Source organism: Perca fluviatilis, chromosome 1, assembly GCF_010015445.1.
Source record: "Perca fluviatilis chromosome 1, GENO_Pfluv_1.0, whole genome shotgun sequence".
Taxonomy (NCBI): domain Eukaryota; kingdom Metazoa; phylum Chordata; class Actinopteri; order Perciformes; family Percidae; genus Perca; species Perca fluviatilis.
Window position 1 is genome coordinate 4,481,049 of NC_053112.1, and position 15,337 is coordinate 4,496,385.

Consider the following 15,337-nt stretch of genomic DNA (forward strand, 5'->3'; position numbering starts at 1 on the left):
GCAGTTAACCATAGTCCTCACAAATCCACGCGGATAAGAAACCCGACACAAACAGAGGATAGGGGACGATTTCGAGCAATCCCGTAAGTGGAACGTCGTGGTTATAGACTACATGTGTCAAACTCAAGGCCCGAGGGCCAAATCCGGCCCCTCGCAGGTTTTGATCCAAATTAGGTTCACAATGAATTTAAGTCCACCTCATTTTTTTTTAACATTTTTCTTGCTTTTTTTTTTACACCTTTTCTGGCGGTTTATGTGCTTTTTTTCAAGGCTTTAGGCACTTTGTTTTAAAGATTTTGACGCTTTACTCAATGTTTTGCCACTTTTTCTGAAGTTTTTGGCGCTTTTTACGATGTTTTTGGCGCTTTTTCTGAAGTTTTTGGCGCATTTTACGATGTTTTGGGCACTTTTTCTGAAGTTTTTGGCGCTGTCTTTCGGCCTTTTTCCAACTGTTTTGGCGCTTTTTTCCAATGTATTTTGTCGCTGGTTGAGGAACTTTTCTTTGCCGAATTTTTTTAGGGGCTTTATGAGGCCCAAAATATGAGTGAAAAGACTACAGTATATGAGAATTGCAAAAATACAGATAAAGATACTTTTTCTCTTAAATAAAAGCATGTCAATAAACTCTACATCTGGTCTTTGATGGATTCTCATTTTCCAGAGTGGCCCTCTGGGAAACTGAGTTTGACCCCCCTGTTATAGACTATCCCTGTCAGCGACTGTGCTGCTGCACATTTGTATTATAGGGCTGTGCAATTAATCAAAATGTAATCGTGATTATGATTTTGGCTCCCAACGATCACAAAAACAGAATAATCGAGAAAAACAATTATTTAGCTCATTATGTTTTGTAAACTCTTATTTTCTCTTGTGTGTTCAGAATGAAAAAATAAAGTTTAAATAGGACAAGTATTACGGCAAATTTCACAGTTGTGGATTTATTTAACTTTTTCCACTGTTTTTAAGTTCAATAATTGCAACATCTTTCCAGAAGTTAACAAGTAATTGTGTCAAATTATCGTGTTTTCAATATTGACCGAAATAATTGTGATTATATTTTTTTCCATAATCGAGCAGCCCTATTGTATTATTTATTATTATGCGCGTGCATGTGACATGTTTTAGTTCTGGCGCACACTGGAAAATGGGCCCCCCCTCCCCGGAAAGGAAAGCCATTGTTTAATTCCAACGCTGTTTTATGTTGATCGTGACTCATTCATCGCGAGTCAGAGAGAGGCCACCTTTCACCAGATTGTGCTGGCTCAGCTCGTCTCCCGCCACGCGGGGAAGATGAAATGCGTTTTCATTCTGCAGCCGTCAGCAGTTCGGCGCCGCTGCTCGGTCACCCAACCTTTCTCTCTGCACCTACAGGAGGTGATTACACGCCGAGGAGTGTAACCAGGCCGCTCCATCGCGCTGATTGGACGCCTGCAGTCTCGCTGCCTCCTCTTTCATTTTCACGTCTCAGCTGGACGGTCGCCAGGCCGCACCGCTGGTCGCTTTAATGATCCCCATCACTGGTACTTCATCAGCGGGGAAGCTGTTGACTTCAACAGCGTTCCAGTTAGACTACTGCAGAGACGGAGCCACTGCTGCGTGTTCTCCATTATGCAGACAGTTTTAATATTAAACATGCAAGAGATGTAATATGTTGTTACACGCAGGGTGAAGTCAGGAATGCTGTTTTAGATTTTATTTATTTATCGTTGACCTTCAGCCGACTAGCAGCCGGTCCACCAGTCCGGGACAGCTATGAAGAGAGTTTTTATAGAGGGAGGAGAGGAGGAGAGGAGGAGAGGAGGAGAGGAGGGGAGAGGAGGGTAGGGGAGAGAAAGAGAGGAGGAGAGAAGGAGGAGAGGAGAGTAGGAGAGTATGAGGAGGAGGAGAGGAGGAGGAGAGGAGAGGAGGAGGAGAGCAGAGTAGGAGGAGGAGAGGAGGAGAGGAGAGTATGAGGAGGAAGAGAGGAGAGTAGGCTCTGAATGCGGTATGGTGGATCTCTGCCGTGACTGTGTAAGAAGGAGGTGAAGTGGTGGGAATAGTTTCAGGGAGCATGTTGTTATGTAAGCGAGGAGGAGGAGAGGAGGAGAGGGGAGGAGGGGAGGAGAGGAGGAGATGAGGAGTGGGACTAGTTTCAGGGAGCCTGTTTTTATGTTAAGCGAGGAGGAGGAGAGGAGAGTGGAGGAGAGGAGGAGAGTAAGAGGAGAGGAGGAGAGGAGGAGAGGAGGGGAGGAGAGGGACTAGTTTCAGGGAGCCTGTTTTTATGTTAAGCGAGGAGGAGGAGAGGAGGAGAGTGGAGGAGAGGAGTAGAGGAGGAGAGTAAGAGGAGAGGAGGAGAGGAGAGGAGGAGGAGAGGAAGAGGAGGAGGAGAGGAGGAGAGGAGGAGAGGAGGAGAGGAGGAGAGTAAGAGGAGAGGAGGAGAGGAGAGGAGGAGGAGAGGAAGAGGAGGAGGAGAGGAGGAGAGGAGGAAAGGAGGAGAGGAGGAGGAGTGAGACTTGTTTCAGGGAGCCTGTTTTATGTTAAGCGAGGAGGAGGAGAGGAGGAGGAGAGGAGGAGTGGGACTAGTTTCATGAAGCCTGTTTTTACGTACCTCGTCGACGTTCTCGAAGGCGTTGATGACGTCGTAGGGCAGGCAGGACAGCAGGTCGATGACGAACCAGGTCTTGACGTAGTTCATGCGGATGAGCTTGGGGTCGGAGATGACCTCGCCGCCGGGCCCCACGAAGGTGGTGTGGAAGTTGAGCACGATGTCCACGAGGAAGATGACGTCCACGATGCTGTCCACCACCAGCCAGGCCACGTTGTTCTGCTTGGTCTTGAAGGACACGTTGTAGGGGACCATGATGGCCGTGTAGAAGGTCAGGATCAGGATCACCCAGTCCCACGTGGTCTTGAACAGGCAGTAGTGCAGGATTATGTGAGGCGGCGTCTTCGGGGTTTCCTGTTTGTACTGCGGCAGGATGTCCGAGCCCAGCTGGAGAACCTGAGAGAGCACGGAAACACGGAAACACGGAAAACACTAAAACGCGAAAAACATGAAAACACACAAACAGACAAAAACACACAGGCGGAGAGGAGGAGAGCAGGAGGAGAGGAGGAGAGGAGGAGAGGAGGAGAGGAGGAGGAGTCTGGTGGGTTTGGTGATGGTGATTTCGGGGCTGTTTCTTGTTAAACTAAAAGGATCTTACTCTTTAACTAAAAGCTCTATCTCTGTAGGGATCCATCCCATAATAATAGAATAACAACCTGAGTCTGTCAGCCTGTTGTTAGTGTCTGTGACTATACGTCTCTAGCCGTTACATGGCAGCCTGTTGTTAGTGTCTCTGACTATACTGCTCTAGCCGTTACATGGCAGCCTGTTGTTAGTGTCTCTGACTATACGTCTCTAGCCGTTACATGGCAGCCTGTTGTTAGTGTCTGTGACTATACGTCTCTAGCCGTTACATGGCAGCCTGTTGTTAGTGTCTCTGACTATACGTCTCTAGCCGTTACATGGCAGCCTGTTGTTAGTGTCTCTGACTATACTGCTCTAGCCGTTACATGGCAGCCTGTTGTTAGTGTCTGTGACTATACTCTAGCTGTTACATGGCAGCCTGTTGTTAGTGTCTGTGACAATACTCTAGCCGTTACATGGCAGCCTGTTGTTAGTGTCTGTGACTATACTCTAGCCGTTACATGGCAGCCTGTTGTTAGTGTCTGTGACTATACTCTAGCCGTTACATGGCAGCCTGTTGTTAGTGTCTGTGACTATACTCTAGCTGTTACATGGCAGCCTGTTGTTAGTGTCTGTGACAATACTCTAGCCGTTACATGGCAGCCTGTTGTTAGTGTCTGTGACTATACTCTAGCCGTTACATGGCAGCCTGTTGTTAGTGTCTGTGACTATACGTCTCTAGCCGTTACATGGCAGCCTGTTGTTAGTGTCTGTGACTATACCTAGCCGTTACATGGCAGCCTGTTGTTAGTGTCTGTGACTATACGTCTCTAGCTGTTACATGGCAGCCTGTTGTTAGTGTCTGTGACAATACGTCTCTAGCCGTTACATGGCAGCCTGTTGTTAGTGTCTGTGACTATACTCTAGCTGTTACAAGGCAGCCTGTTGTTAGTGTCTGTGACTATACTCTAGCTGTTACAAGGCAGCCTGTTGTTAGTGTCTGTGACTATACTCTAGCTGTTACATGGCAGCCTGTTGTTAGTGTCTCTGACTATACTGCTCTAGCCGTTACATGGCAGCCTGTTGTTAGTGTCTGTGACTATACTCTAGCTGTTACATGGCAGCCTGTTGTTAGTGTCTGTGACTATACTGCTCTAGCCGTTACATGGCAGCCTGTTGTTAGTGTCTGTGACTATACTCTAGCCGTTACATGGCAGCCTGTTGTTAGTGTCTCTGACTATACGTCTCTAGCCGTTACATGTCAGCCTGTTGTTAGTGTCTGTGACTATACTCTAGCCGTTACATGGCAGCCTGTTGTTATTGTCTGTGACTATACTCTAGCTGTTACATGGCAGCCTGTTGTTAGTGTCTGTGACTATACTCTAGCCGTTACATGGCAGCCTGTTGGTAGTGTCTGTGACTATACTCTAGCTGTTACATGGCAGCCTGTTGTTAGTGTCTGTGACTATACTCTAGCCGTTACATGGCAGCCTGTTTTTAGTGTCTGTGACTATACTCTAGCCGTTACATGGCAGCCTGTTGTTAGTGTCTGTGACTATACTCTAGCTGTTACATGGCAGCCTGTTGTTAGTGTCTGTGACTATACTCTAGCTGTTACATGGCAGCCTGTTGTTAGTGTCTGTGACTATACTCTAGCCGTTACATGGCAGCCTGTTGTTAGTGTCTGTGACTATACTCTAGCCGTTACATGGCAGCCTGTTTTTAGTGTCTGTGACTATACTCTAGCCGTTACATGGCAGCCTGTTGTTAGTGTCTGTGACTATACTCTAGCCGTTACATGGCAGCCTGTTTTTAGTGTCTGTGACTATACTCTAGCCGTTACATGGCAGCGTGTATAAACAGACTTTAGTTTCCAGTAGGTGAAGCATGATCTCACCTCTGCCAGCCGAGAGTGTTTGTGGACGTTCTCTCCTTTCTGGACGGCGGGAGCGAGCTGCTGGAGAACTCCTCGGCTGCTGGTCAGCGCTCGAGTCAGACGGGCAAATTTACCCCAACCTGCCGACAACACACGACACAAACACACACACACGGAGAAACACACAACTCAGCATGTGCAGAAGTCAGAGTGAACAGACAGTACACACAAAAAAAGCTTCTTTTTTTCTGTGATTTTGACGTTTTTGCCCCTTTTTTTGGACACTTTTCAATGTTTTTGTCGTTTTTTTCTTCTTTTTTTACTGTTGACGCTTTCACTGTCAATAAACCTCGTTGGATTTTTAAATTATACCTAATTTTTGAGTCAAAAAAGCTGAAGTGATGAATTATTAAAAAAAAACATCAATCATCAGATATAAACATATGTCATTGGTAGATGGAAATGAAAGACCTAACAGTTGAAGTTTCATCATATTCTACTCTTTCTGCTGTTCTGTATCAGGGCTGCACAATAGGAAACTAGGCGATGCGCGATAAACATAACCGGATATTAAAGTGTTCTCAGTTCTGCTGCTTTCAGTATTCTGCTAAAATACAACAAACTGATTGTTGAATTTACAACAAATGAAAGGAAATCATTTACAACGTTCTTTTATTGAACAAATTGAACACTGAGTTGAATATGAAAGGCAGCTCTATTGAATGAATGACAGTTACATTTTTCTGCTGGTATTTATTTCCAACTAACACAAAAATAATGTCACCGCAAAATAGAGGTGCGCTTTCACGGGCGGTGTTTTGTACATACAGCGGAATACATAATTAGGCGCACTTTACGCTTCCCCTCCCATCTCTTTATGGGAAACTCACACTGTACCCTTCACACCTCCCGTGAATGCATATGCATATATATTATGCATATATGCATGACACGGAAAAGCGCAATTTGCCATTTTTAGTTCCCGCGACAGGCAGTCTGCGCTTTCACCTCAGTGTGGCCTGTTTGTACATACTGTACCTCGCCATGCTTTTACCTCAGTGTGGCCTGTTTGTACGTACCTCGCCATGCTTTTACGCGCACGTTGTGAAACAAATACGCCTGTTGTGGGTGCAAAAGCGTTAGTACATGAGGCCCTGAGTGTCTTTCTCGATGCAGCCCTAGTCTGTGTGACTTTTCGACTATGCTAAATCTGTTTTCTCTGATCAACAGCCTTTTAGTGTAGCCGAGCTAAGTCTGTCTCTAGCTCAGGCTGCATCCAGACTGCTCACAACAACCTCTGTCAACTCAAGAGATTCAGCTCCAAAAGCAGAAATGCTCTTTTTGTCTAAAAACGCCGTTTGAAAATGAAAACATAGACGTGTAGATGTGGTCTGCCTGTGTTTAGGACTTGTTTGTAGCCCCGCCCACCTTTTGAAGAGTCGTCCTCAATTGGCTGCTTGAAGGCGGTGATGTCACTGAAGGTGCACAGGAACAGGACCACTCTGTCCTGCTCGTTCCTGATTGGAGCGATCTTCACGAAAAACCAAACCGGCATCCCTGCAGAGCACACACACACACACACACACAGACAGACACACACACACAGATACACACACAAACACATACACACACACACATATACAGACACACACTCACACACACACACACACACAGAGAGACACACAGATTAGTGTAAGTAAAGTATGTGACATTTGCAGTACTGTTAAAGAACTGAAGTATACTCACGGTTTTTCTTGTACATGAGAATCTCAAAAGAGTTCATCTCGTAGTCCTCAAAGGTCTGCCGGACCTTCTCACTCGTCTCCATGTCCGTCAGCTCTCCGTACATGAAGCTGGAGGACAAAACACAGGGGTGAGACACGTATCCATCCATCCATCCATTAATCCATCCATCCATCCATTAATCCATCCATCCATCCATCCATTAATCCATCCATCCATTAATCCATCAATCCACCCACCCATCTATACATCTATCCATCCATCCACCCATCCAGCGATCCATCCATCCATCCACCCACACATCAATCCACCCATCTATCCATCAATCCACCCACCCATCTATCCATCCACCCATCCATCTATCCATCCATCCATCCACCCATCCAGCGATCCATCCATCCACCCATCCATCCACCCATCAATCCATTCATCTATCCATCCATCCACCCATCCAGCGATCCATCCATCCACCCATCCATCCATCCATCCATCCATTTAACTAAACAACATCAACACTTAGCATCCACAGTCATACCTGTAAGGACATTGGCTAATGTTAGCGATTCATTGCAGTTAAACAAGGAATCCACAACAATGTAAATAAATGTCACGATTAGACAATGATGTAACTAAATGTCACGATTAGACAATGATGTAACTAAATTAACGATTAGACAATGATGTAACTAAATTAACGATTAGACAACGATGTGCTACTTGTGACAGGCCCACCTGCAGGTGCTGCTCTTCTGCATCACCTCGGCTCGATGGTACCCGGACAGCTTGCAGAAGCCGTCGTTGCTGTAGACGATGGGCCAGTCCACGATCTGAGCGTTCCCCAGCACGAAGTTCGTGTCTGACCACAGAAACCACAAGGTCACAAACTGCCTGCCACATTTAATCACACACACGTGTTTCATAACCGTGACAGGGCTGCAGCTAACAGTTTACAGATCGATATTACACTCAGACATGTTTTATAACCCTGATAGGGCTGCAGCTAACAGTTCACTGATCGAGTAGGTCTAGAACACACTCAGACATGTTTTATAACCGTGACTTTGGTCTGTACTGGGCTTAACTCTCCTGGTGTCCTTGGGTCAAATTTGCCCCATTTACAAAAACTTTCTATATCAGAACAATGACAAAAGAACATTGAAAAAATAACAAATGTTGGAAAAAGATACAAAAAAAACGCAGGAAAAAAAAAACATTTATTTTTTAAACACTGAAAAAAAGTGACCAAAAACATCGGGAAAAGTGACAAAAAAAACATTGTCAAAGGTGACAAAAACTTGTTAAAAAAAAGTGACAAAATTTTAGAAAAAGAAACATCGGAAAAAACGCCAAAAAAGTGAAAAAGAAATTGGGAAAAAAGTGACACAAAATTTGAATAAAATTGACAAAAACGTTGAGAAAAGTGTAGAAAAAGATCAACAAAATGTTGAAATTTTGACCCAGAAAAAAACAAAGTTGCACGGTTGACGGGACGATAACAAGAGGGTTAACAGTTTACAGATCGAGTAGGTCTAGTTTTTTTTTTTAAACACTGAAAAAAGTGACCAAAAACATTGGAAAAAGTGACAAAAAAAACATATAAAAAATACAAAAATACGATACGATACGTTACGTTCCATACGATACTCTTTGTGAGTAAAGTTAATGACCTCTACTTTCATAGAATGTAGGGCGTTTCATTACATTTTAATTTAATACAATCTTTTATATCATTTGAGTGATGATCCACTAAACCGTAACTAGTTGTCAAAATAATTCATAATTTCAGTTTCTTTTACCTCAAATTTGAGGTATCATTTCATATAAATGAGGTTTATTGACCATAACTTTTTTTTTTAAGTGTAAGACTAGTGGTAATATGTTGATGTTAAAAAAACACTCACAAAAAAGCGACAGAACCCTTTTAAACAAAACAAAGGAATGGGAATTTAAAAGAAACAACACATTCTGGTCAGGTGTCTTTGGCGTTGTTGTTGACGCTAAAAGTCTCCTTTAGCGTCAGATCTAAACGCGCTGGGTCGGGACTATTGGTGTCACTTTTGACGTAGTTAGATTAAGGAAAAGATGGTGGGTGGGCTGTAAAAGGTACGCGTACGCGACACGGGGACAAGAACGGAGAGTTAGTGAAAGGTTCTGTGTTGTTTGACCCAAACCTCCCCTATACAGCAATCTTTGGCTTCCACACTCCCTACTCTCTACATACTCCACCACCTCCCTACTGTCTCTCTACATACCACTCTCTACTGTCTCTACACACTACCTCACTGCTGTCCCTACATACCACTCTCACTGTTGTCTCTACTAACTACACTCTACTGTTGTCTCCTCTACATACCACTTCTACATACCACTCTCTCACTGATGTCCCACATTACCCACTCTTCACTGTTGTCCTCTACATACTCACTTCCCTACTGTTCATCTACATACCACTCTCTCACTGTTGTCCTCTACATACCACTCCTCTACTGTTGTCTCCACATACCACTCTAATTGTCCTCTCACATACCATCTCTACCTTGTCTCTACATAGTGCACTTTCTCATCATGTCCCCCACTACCCCCACACTCTCACTGTTGTCTCTCTACATACTCATTCTCACTGCTGTCTCTCTCACATACTACTCTACTACTTTTGTCTCTTCACATACCAATCTCTAATCTGTCCTCTACATACCACTCACTGTTGTCTCTCTACCACCCACTCTACTCTGCTGTCTCTCTACATACTCACTTCCCACTCTGTCTCTCTACATACTCACTCTACTGCTCTCTCTACTACTCACTCTCTCACTGTTGTCCCCACATACCACTCCTCTCACCTTTTGTCTCTACATAGCACTCCCTCACTGTTGTCCTCTACATACCCAATTTCTCACTGCTGTCTCTACATACCACTCTACTGCTGTCCTCTCACAAACCACTCCCACTGTTGTCTCTACATACCACCTCTCACTGTTGTCTCTCACATACCTCACTCCCCTACTGTCTCCACATAGCACTCCTCTACTCTGTTGTCTCTCTCTACATACTCACTCTACCTTTGTCCCTCTTACACTCCCTCACCACTCTCTCTACATACTCACTCCCTCACTGTTGTCTCTACATACCACTCTCCCTCACTGCTGTCCCTACTCCCCTCACTGTTGTCTCCCACATACCACTCTCTACCCTTTGTCCCTACATACTCCCTACTGTTGTCTCTCTACATACCACTCTCACTGATGCTCTCCACATACCACTCCTCACTGCTGTCTCTACATACCACTCTCTCACTGCTGTCTATCTACATACTCACTCCCACTGTTGTCTCTCATTACCACTCCCACTGTTGTCTCCCTACATACCCACTCCCACTGTTGTCTCTACATACTCCACTCTCCACCTTTGTCTCTGCACTCCCCACTGTTGTCTCTCTACACACCACTCTCTCACTGCTGTCTCTCTACACCACTCACTCTCACTCTCCACATACTCACTCCTCTACATGTCCCCACATACTCTCTACTCTTTGTCTCTACTACTCACTCCTCTCACTGTCTCTACAACTACTCTCTACTGTTGTCTCTCAACATACCACTCTACTGCTGTCTCTCTACATACTCACTCACTGTTGTCTCTCTACATACCCACTCTCACTGCTGTCTCTCTACATACACTCACCTCTACTGTTGTCTCTCTACATACCACTCTCTACCTTTGTCTCTCTACATAGTACTCCCTACTGTTGTCTCCTACATACCACTCTCTACTGCTGTCTCTCTACATACCACTCTACTGCTGTCTCTCTACAAACCACTCTACTGTTGCTCCCTACATACCACTCTCTACTGTCTCTCCACATTACTCCCTACTGTTGTCTCTCTACATACTACTCTCTACCTTTGTCTCTACATAGCACTCTCTACTGTTGTCTCCCTACATCCTCACTCCCACCTTTGCTCTCTACATACCACTCTACTGTTGTCTCTCTACATACTCACTCTCTACTGTTGTCTCTCTACATACCTCACCTCTACTGTCTCTCTACATAGTACTCTCTACTGTTGTCTCTCTACATACTACTCTCTACCTTTGTCTCTCTACATACTACTCTCTACTGTTGTCTCTCTACATACTACTCTCTACTGATGTCTCTCTACATACTACTCTCTACTGTTGTCTCTTTTAATACTACGTCATCTTACAGCGCTGTGTAGCTGCTGCATTCTACCCACACGCTGAAGGGGGATTTTTGCGTCGTATGTGACGTTCACGTCGGTATTTTACGAGTTGGGAGTGAGAACGTGTTGATGTGACACAGGTCAGTGGATGGGAGGGAAACATGTACACAACAGGAAGTGGAAACACTGGTCTGTACCTGTGTGTCTATGTGATAATGTCCAAACTGAAAAGTGGAAAAGAAAAGTGGTTAAAGGAGCAGAAGCAGATGAAGCTGTGACAACAGAGCTGAAACTGAAGACCAAAGACAAAGACAAAGGCTAAAGTTCCTTGCACACTGAGAATTAAAAAAAAAAAAATTATTTAGTTTTTTGTATGTGTCACGTACAGAAACCTTGCACACAGGGGGCCCTATTTTAACGATCTGAGCGCACGGCGTGCGTTTAGGGCGTGTCCAAATCCACTTCTGCTAGTCTGACGGCGGTAAAAAGGCTCCGTGCGCCAGGCGCCTGGTTCTAAAGGGTTGTACTTAGTGTCTTCATTAATCAGAGGGGTGTTTTGGGCGTAACATCCAATCAGCTCCCATTCCCTTTAAAAGCCAGGCGCGTTTGGACCTTGGAGCATTGCTATTATGATGGAGGATTTACACCCTAATATTTTTATTTGTAATCTTCTGCATGTGTGTGTGTGTGTGTGTGTGTGCGCTGCTGTGCGTCCCTGTGTGTGTAACAAGCATAGTGTGTGCGCGCTGTGCACGAGCCTAGGAGCATTTTACTAATGCTCTGTTAAAATAACAATGAAATGCTGCGTGATTGACTTTAGACCAGGTTTTTGTTGGTCAATGGTGCGATCACTTCCCGCTGCCTCAAGATAGCAATACTCCCAGAATGCACCTGAACACACCTCCCTGTAAGACCAGCACGCCCAGAATGCACCTGAACACACCTCCCTTTAAGACCAGCACGCCCAGAATACACCTGAACACACCTCCCTGTAAGACCAGCACGCCCAGAATGCACCTGAACACACCTCCCTGTAAGACCAGCACGCCCAGAATGCACCTGAACACACCTCCCTGTAAGACCAGCACGCCCAGAATACACCTGAACACACCTCCCTGTAAGACCAGCACGCCCAGAATACACCTGAACACACCTCCCTGTAAGACCAGCACGCCCAGAATACACCTGAACACACCTCCCATTGGCCACAGATGGGCGCAGGTGCATTTGTTATTTAAACGACGTGGGCGCTGGACGGGAAACTGAGAACTGGGTCGGTCTTAAACCAGCAAAGACAAGATAGGACCCTGTTCTGATGCATTATTAATCAGAAAATGGAAAAGAAACAGGAAATATTGGTTCCACCCACTCCTGAGATTCTTATCTGCGGGATTATCCATTCAAAGTTTGATCAACTTAACTCAGTAGTTTTGGTGTCTAAACCAAACCAAACTGGGACCGTTTCACAACGTTAACCAAATGTGTTTAAAACCGCTACCGTTACCTTCTCTGGTTTAGATATGAGGACGGAGAACGCTCCTGTGGGTCGGATTATAGCCCTACCTCCCGGACCTCTCCCGGTTTGTTATTTCTCCCGGGAAACTCCCGTAATTTGCAGCATGGCCCAAACTCCTTTATAAATAATCAGACATTCCATGTCATGTAGCTGACGCTTTTATCCAAAGCGACTCACAGTTGCTACATATGTCAGAGGCTGCACGTCTCTGGAGCAACTAGGGGTTAAGTGCCTTGCTCAGGGACACATTGGTTGATGTATCGCAGTGGGAATTGAACCCAGATCTCCCACACAAAAGGCACGTGTCATATCCACTGCACTATAACCCTCAACCTGGCAACCTAAAACCCTCAACCTGGCAACCTAAAACCCTCAACCTGGCAACCTATAACCCTCAACCTATACAGGTAACCATCAGCCTGGCAACTTATAGCACTCAACCTGGCAACCTGTAACCCTCAACCTGGCAACCTAAAACCCTCAACCTGGCAACCTATAACTCTCAACATTTACAGGTAACCATCAGCCTGGCAACCTATAACCCTCAACCTGGCAACCTATAACCCTCAACCTGGCAACCTATAACCCTCAACCTATACAGGTAACCATCAGCCTGGCAACCTATAACCCTCAACCTATACAGGTAACCATCAGCCTGGCAACCTATAACCCTCAACCTGGCAACCTATAACCCAGTTGATCTGTGCAAGCGTTCAGACCCGAAAGCGAGCCGATAAACATGGTAGGTGAAGGCGGTGTTCCCGCAAAGAAATCAAAATATAGCTGTACATGTCATCAGTGTTGGGCGCATCTTACCGAGTCACATAGACAACCTCCACGCTGTCTGTAAGGTCCCACTGATTTTAATGTAGCGCACGGCGGGGAAACATGACATTACCCAGCACATTAAAACACAGCAGGTCTTACAGTACACTTCACACTTAACACACAAATCTCCCGCATTCTGAAAAGCAAATGAGGTTCAACATTAAGGGTTGCCCGATGGCCCGGGGCAAAGTAAATACAACGAGCCAATCATCCTATCATAAAAGACTTCATCGTTCTCTGGCCTCTCGTTTTTCTTTTTTCTTTTTTTTACATTTATTTTGCGCTTTTGATGCTTTTAAGGTTTGGGAATTTTTTTTTTTTTTTTACATTTGAAGCATTTAACAGTTTTTTTCTGCGTTCTTTTTGGCCCTTTGACGTTTAAAAACAATATATTTTTTGATGTTTTTTTCTTAAAAGTTTGGTTTGTTTGTTTTTAAAAAAATTATAAAACATTTTTTTCTGAAAAAAAAAGATTATTTAGTTTAGCTAAAAATTGACTTTTTAAAAAACCTTAACTTTGAACCCTTCTTATTCTTCTTCTAACAATGATTATTATTATGATTAATGTGTGCTGCTGCTTTAATTGAAAATATTAAATGTTAATGACAACACTAGACATAGATCCTGGCGGTTAAGAAGACACACAGGTAGACCTGGAGGTAAACAGTGAGGTGAGACAGGCTAACAGCTAGCCTGCAGGCAGCCTATCACAGAGCAGCTGTCTGATGATGACACGACCCAGCGGAACCGCGAGACAGAAGAGGAGGGTGGAACCGGACCGAACCGGGTCTTACCGTTGGACCTGCGGACGATGTTCTCCAGGAAGGTGTTCTGAGGGGCCACGAGACCCCGCCGTCCTCCCGCCATCGTGCCGTGACGTCCTCCTGCAGCGCGAGGCTCACATTTCTGATGCTGCACGAGCCCCGCGCGCTGCAGAGTAGCAGCCTGCCCGCCTCTCTCCCTCTCTCTCTCCCTCTTTATTCTCTATCTCTCTCTCCCTCTCTCTCTCCCTCTTTATTCTCTATCTCTCTCTCCCTCTCTCTCTCCCTCTTTATTCTCTATTTCTCCCTCCCTCTCTCTCCCTCCCTCTCTCTCTCTCTCAAATAACTGGTACATGCATCATTACGTCACTAATTTAAAGGGTATGTTCACCCATATTTCTAAAAACATATTTGTATATTGAGCGGGAAGCACCTAACTCAGGCCCAGCGCCAGGATAAAGTGACAAAAAAAAATGAATAACTTATGTGCTTCAAGAAATGACATGTTGCCCTGGAGTCTCTACCTCTCTAATGTATGAATTATAATATAAATATAATATAAAACAGTCCATTTAATGATGCACAGATACCAGTCAGTATAGTCACGGTCAGACATGATAGAATAGATCTTTATTGGCTCACCAGACATAGGCCAACAAGAGTTAAAAATACAGACAACATCTCAGACATGGTAAGTTGAGTATTAAAAAAATAAAATATCAAGATAATAGAATAAATATGCTTAAATTCATCAAGATAGCAGCAGTCACTTGGTTTGGTTGAGGATACTTGATGGCATTTGGAATAAAGGATTTTTTAAACCCCTTTTTGCCAGAGGCCCTCTGAAGCGCCTCCCAGACTTCAGGAGCCCAAACCGGCTGGACGGGGGGGGCTACTATCTGCACTGGATATTTAGCTCAGGTGTTTTTTGGGGCTTTTTTTCCTTTCTTTTTTTTTTTTAACATTTTGGTAGCTTTTTTCCTCATTTTTGTTGTTTTTATTCCGACTTTTTTGTGGCTTTATCAGACGTTTGTCACCTTTTTATAAATTTGTTGCTTTTTTCGCCATTTTTGTACGCTCGCTTTTTGTCACATTTTTGTTGACATGAAGCCCTCCAAAAGTCATTAAAAGAGTTCCTTAGCCATCGGAGAATTTAGCAAATCAAGAAAAAACAATGATACCTTTTTTATTTTTAAAGCACCACTATGTAACTTTTCCAGCGTCGGTCCCCCTACAGGTGGTCTCATCGGAACTCCAGCTGCTGCTCAAAGTTACATAGAG

At 44.6% G+C, this 15,337-nt stretch overlaps 1 protein-coding gene across 1 annotated transcript in view; it reads right to left on the minus strand.

Annotated features, from left to right (window-relative positions):
* LOC120568276 (potassium voltage-gated channel subfamily H member 1-like) overlaps positions 1-14,230 on the minus strand; it is a 38,997-nt gene extending 24,767 nt beyond the window's left edge. Inside the window, exons 1-6 of the mRNA XM_039815673.1 lie at positions 14,090-14,230; positions 7,503-7,626; positions 6,774-6,880; positions 6,456-6,584; positions 5,049-5,167; positions 2,588-2,980 (exon numbers count right to left, since the gene is read on the minus strand). Coding sequence (XP_039671607.1) covers positions 2,588-2,980; positions 5,049-5,167; positions 6,456-6,584; positions 6,774-6,880; positions 7,503-7,626; positions 14,090-14,162 — 945 coding nt within the window. The 5' untranslated portion in view covers positions 14,163-14,230. The remainder of the gene's footprint in view (positions 1-2,587; positions 2,981-5,048; positions 5,168-6,455; positions 6,585-6,773; positions 6,881-7,502; positions 7,627-14,089) is intronic.
* Positions 14,231-15,337: the final 1,107 nt, after the last annotated feature.